A 5,471-nucleotide genomic window follows, 5' to 3' on the forward strand; every position below is an offset into this window, starting at 1 on the left:
TCTCTTTCTAATATGGGTTGCAATTTTTTGAGGATTTTCCGTACAGGTTCAAGGGATGGGTGATACGTCATAACCAGCGGTGTGCTATTTGTGGGTGTTTTTCTTCTGTACTGCAGCAGTTCTTCACGTGGTATCCAGGTGGCTCTTTCAAACGTGCGATCTACCTCTCTGGAGGAGTGTCCTTGCTGGGTGAAAGCCTTTTTAAGATTGGTGAGGTGGCAATCCCGGGTGTTGTCTTCAGTACAAATGTGGTGGTATCTGAGGGCTTGGCTGTATATCACAGCTTTTTTGGTGTGTTTGGGGTGATTGCTGGTTCTGTGCAGATATGTATGTTGGTCTGTGGGTTTCTTGTATACTGTGGTCTGTATTTTACCCTTCTGGATACTGATCATTGTGTCTAAAAAGGAGATGTTGGTGCTGGAGTATTCTAAAGAAAGTCGGATGGAGGGGTGGTGACTGTTGAATTTCTGGTGGAACTCAATCAGAGATTGCAGGTTCTCAGTCCAAATGATGAAGATGTCATCGACGTATCTTAGGTATAGCAAGGGTTTGATGGTGCAGTTCTTGAGGAAGTCTTCTTCCAGGTGGCTCATAAAAAGGTTGGCATACTGTGGGGCCATTTTAGTTTGTGCAAGGAATCAGAACCTAGATCTGTCCCTGTGACCTGGTTTTCTTTCCTGTCATCCATCCTTTCAAGCACTAGAATGTTTCACCCCAAGGTCTTGTTCTGCCACATAGGCAATATTTTGGATGGGCAGAGCCAATGGAGATGGGTCTGGAGCCATCCATTCATTCATAGTGTCACCATCGGTTATGCCAAGCTGAGAGCCCCTGTGCTTAATCACAACATCTCTTCTGGGTCTCCATGGGATTGTAACAATATGTGTACCAATGTGTGTCTTACTTTCATGGTCACTTTTTTCTCGTGATTCTGTACTTTCCCCTGAGAACAGCTGGAAGAAATCAAGGGCCAGTGATTCACCCCTTATTGAGACTGGCCAGAAAGTTCTCCAAATCTCCTGTAAGAGGTATGTGTGTTTCCTTCCTCAGGATGTTCAGGATGCATCAGGGCAATGCCTATGATTACTATACCTCATCATGTGCTCCTGACATTTTCCCTTGCATTTTTGGTCATTCTTTCTTTTTCTGGGCTACTTTATACCCCTCTTCTCTCTCTGGCAGGTAAATATCCATTGTGTGGATGTCTGCTCCAATAGAGGTGTATTCACTTTCCCTGACCCAGTGCCACCCCCACCTTCTCTCCTACTTCTGTCATGGTCCTGAAGACTCTTTTCCTCTTGTAGATAATGCTGCAGCTCTGTTATAATGTGTCTCAGGGTCTGGATTCCCAGCTCTGGTACCATCTGTCTATATAGCCTCCAGTAAATCAATCATCTTCTTTGTGCCCACATTATAGATAACAAGATAAAAGACCTCTGAATCTTTCTGAACAGATTTAATTTAATCAAATCTGAATTGTGCAACTGAATTTAACAGAGATTTTAAGTTTGAAATTGCATCTGCTTCTGAAATTCCTCAGTGGTCCTTTAATACATGCTAAAATATCTTTTCAATCCATTGCTGATTCTTTTCCTATACTAACCTTGCAGGAGGTGATGAGTTTTGCTGAGAGCCCCCATTCATTTCTCTGTCTCTTTTGCCGTGTAAATAGTAAGTGAGGGAGCTGGGGGCAGGGTTTTTGGCTGCTTCACATTTTGGATCATCTTGATACCTGGCAGTAAGGGACAGGGATTGGCTCTGACAAAATCTCCTGGAGAGAGCAACATGTTAAAAATCTAGCCTTGTCCTTCAAAAAAATGTGCTTTTATTATTTATAGGACATCGAGGTGTGAAACATTTGTTCTGTCAGGACCAGCTGCTAAAGGCTTGTCTGTCCATTTCACATGCCCAATCAGTGCTCATAACCACAGGATTTCCTACACACTTCAACCATGAACCACCTGAAGAGAATGATGGACCTCCTGGAGCCATTGCTATTGCAGCCATGTTGCAGGCCTTGGGGAAATATGTTGTTATAGTAACAGACCTGAGAGCCATGAATTTATTTAAACAGATTATTGAAGAAGCTGTTCAGCAAGGTACAGCATGCAGTTTTTTCTCAGTTTTAATTTGCTGATGTGGTTCAAGCTCTGTTTCAGTGAACACTTTTTAAAATAGATCAAGGCCATGAGAAGTATTGTAGTGTATAGACTAAAAGGGCCAGAGAATCAATCAGTTCACCATATTTTCTCACTTACAATGCACCCACCACAACCCCCTAATAAAACCTTGCTTTTGGAAGTCAGAGTGTAGAAACAACATTTTTTTTCCGGAGTCATGGCTGACTGTGACAGTATGTGCTCCTGTGAACATAGAAGTCCAGGAAATTTGGCATCCCAGGAGACCATCTGGGTGAGGCAACAGGCAGTAGGAACTTCTTACCATACCAGGAAGTTTCTGTTGCCTGCCACCTCACCTAGATGGTCTCCTGGAGTACCACGCTTCCGGGACACTCTGTGTTCCCAGGAACGCTTACTTTCTGTCACACAAGGCCGGCCCCAGAACCTTGCATTAATATTAGCAAAACTATTAGTTCTAAACTGTAAGTAGTCCTTTAAGTTAAGTTCCTGTCAACAAAGTATTCTTTACATCACAAGACACCAGGATACTTACAGCAGCTCCCTTGCTGCTTCTGGCACAAGCAACAGTGCTCAGCCAATAGCTACAGCTGTGAGATGGTTAACACAGGACCCTGCCCCTTTAGCTGGCTAAACTAGACACAAGCAGCAGGCATATTGGCAGCTGCATGGCAAGCAGTGTTTCCATCCACGTGTCTTTTCCAGTGAAGAAAACAGCTTTCATGCTTAATACATGCACCCCAATTTTGGGGGGCTGATTTTGGTGAAAAGGGATGTGTTGTTTGTGAGAAAATATGGTAAATTGCCATACGTCCATTGACTTGAATTGAGCATCTTGCCCCAGATTTTTTTAAATCCAGTTTAGGGCTACTAGTCTATGATCCTGTGCAAGGAGCCATTCTGGAATTGTTATTCCTGTTTAAATCCCTGAGTGTCAAACATAAGGCCTGCGGGCCAGATTTGGCCTATAGAACTGTGTGATCTGGTCCATGGGTTGCTGGATTGACCCCACGTGCCAGCCGCAGCCCCATGCATGCTGCATGCAGTTTGTGTACTGCAGGCAGCAAAGGGGGCTGGCACGGGGCATGTGCTGTATGTGGCAGCCCACCAGATAAGCTCTGCATGCTGGCTCTTGGGCCCTGGACTGTCCCCGTGCTGTCTGCAGAGCCAGATCCAGTCCACATGCCACAGCCAGTGTGCACCCTGTGCTGCCCCTGGTGGCCCGTGCATGTTGCATGTGATATGCAGGCTGGACCGGTGCCATGGATACTGCACAGCGGTTGGTCCTTGGGACTGCCCCAGTAACACCCCTCCAGCCCTCAGGGCCAGTTGAGTTTGATACCCCTGCCCTGCATGAATTCTCTTATGCTGGAATAAGTATATCTAATTCCATATTAGTTTAATTGGCTCCCCAAGCCCTTTTTATCTGTATATAAGAACCTACCAGCAAAGGGAAGTTGCCAAGTAAGCTAAAGTGTAAATTTACATTGCAGTGCCTTTTCTGCACTAACTCCATTTGTAGTCAGTTTTAATACACATTGGGCACATCTACATGTTGTCTTACAATGACCTTGTTACGGTGAAGTAGCTGCTGGTTATGTGTAGACACCTGCGGACACTATGTTGCCATACCACATCACTATGGCAACATAGTATCACATGTAGACTCACCCATTTAATGTGAGGTAGCTTACTCCACTTTAAAAAAAATCTACCTTTTACTTACTGCATACTGAGAACATCCAAAAGGGTAATTCTAAAATAACTTCCTGCATAGACAAGCCCTAAGGTGGATTTAAAAAGATTTGGGGCAAGTGTTTAGTTGGAGTTACATTATTTTACACCCTTAGGTAATTGTTCAGTAATGTCCCCATCTAAACAATGTGAAATAGATAAAGCTACTTTGGAATAAAACCTTTTTTCCCCCCCCACAACAAAAATGCCCACATATGGGAAGGGAATTAACAAAAGCTATTTTTCTTTAAATTCACATACTGTCTTAATTTGAATGAACTTCCCTGTGTCAGGAAGCCCACACTAGTTATGTTCTGTTCTTTAAAAATCCAAACAGATCATGTAAAAAAGATTTATGATACCTGTACTGAATTTTTGTTTGACTTAGGGATACTGAAGGCACCAGTCCCTCTGATGAGTTATCAAGGAGATGCTTCGGAGTCAGCTTTGATGTTTTTGTGTGATGATGGAAATGTTAAAAAACCCAGGTATGTTCTCAAGGACTAGGGACAGACATTCAGAAAGCTGGAGCCTGAATTGATTCAATCTTTGCAGGTTAGTCTAACATACCTAGATTGAACCAATCTGCAAGTGAATAGGCATTCACAAAATGCAGCCACATGCCTGAAGTGTCTCAGGCCAGGTGCCGAGGGGTGCTAGAGCAGCCCTTGGCTGCAGGGAACCTGTGCTGGGGGAGCATGGTCAGCCCTGGCAGTAGCTTGGAGTGGCTGGGCCAGGGAGGGAGTTTAATTCCCCCTTCCCTATCCCAACGGCATGGACCTGGGCCGGGGTCCACTTGGTGTTCCCCACTCGCTGCTACAGCTGTGGGGCTGGGGCACAGCCAAATGCCTGGCATGGCCCCTGAGGCAGAGGGGACAGGGAGGGGGGGTTATTGACCCCTCCAGCCCCACAGCCCCGAGGGACTACAGCCAGGGTCTGCCTGCCCCAACTGGCACCACCGCTGCTGCTCACTCCCTGCATGGGGTGAGCAGCAGGATAAGCCCACTCCTGCCCCCTCCGCCAGATGCTGGAGGGAAAGGGAAATGACCCTCCTACCCAAGGGGCCTCTGGCTGGGCCCCTGACCCTCTTGCTGGAGTAGTGAGGGGCCAGGCCCCTGATGGGGTAGCAGCCCCTCTCCTGATGTCTGGGGAGTGTGAGCCACTTCCCGAGGAGGGGGTGGGGGCGTGAGTGGGGGATCAGAGCTGCCGTGGACTGCACAGGGTGAACAGTGGCACCAGGGCTTGGAGGGAGCCATAGCCCCACAAGCCCTCCTAGCACCATCACCTCTTGCCCCACACAATCTGTGGCAGTTTTGCTTGCCCCACAGCACGGGCCCCCTGCCTGCAGCGTGGACCTCTACTATGAAAAGGCTCACACCATGACAGGGGCTGAAACCCGCCTTAGGGTTGCTCCACTCTCACAGCTCCAGAGTGCAGGGCTAAAAGCCGGTCAGCGTGGCCCCCTTAGGTGGGGGGCAGGGAGGAGGGTTATTTCTCCCTCTGACCCCAGGGCACCACAGTGGCATCTGCTTTCCCCAACCACTGAGTGAATGGTGGGATAAGCCCCTTCCTGCTTCCTCCGCCAGGGGGCTATCCTGG

General features: G+C 47.2%; 1 protein-coding gene across 4 annotated transcripts in view; it reads left to right on the forward strand.

The window, feature by feature from the left end:
• DGLUCY (D-glutamate cyclase) overlaps window positions 1–5,471 on the forward strand; it is a 104,753-nt gene that overhangs the window by 71,920 nt on the left and 27,362 nt on the right. For 3 of the 4 annotated variants that reach the window (XM_025191262.1, XM_025191260.1, XM_025191263.1), the window contains exons 8-10: window positions 954–1,028; window positions 1,839–2,099; window positions 4,261–4,360. In XM_025191262.1, the coding sequence (XP_025047047.1) occupies window positions 954–1,028; window positions 1,839–2,099; window positions 4,261–4,360 (436 nt within the window). The remainder of the gene's footprint in view (window positions 1–953; window positions 1,029–1,838; window positions 2,100–4,260; window positions 4,361–5,471) is intronic. The other variant, XM_006035090.2, reaches the window with a different exon arrangement.

Source organism: Alligator sinensis, unplaced genomic scaffold (assembly GCF_000455745.1).
Source record: "Alligator sinensis unplaced genomic scaffold, ASM45574v1 scaffold608_1, whole genome shotgun sequence".
Classification (NCBI taxonomy): Eukaryota; Metazoa; Chordata; order Crocodylia; family Alligatoridae; genus Alligator; species Alligator sinensis.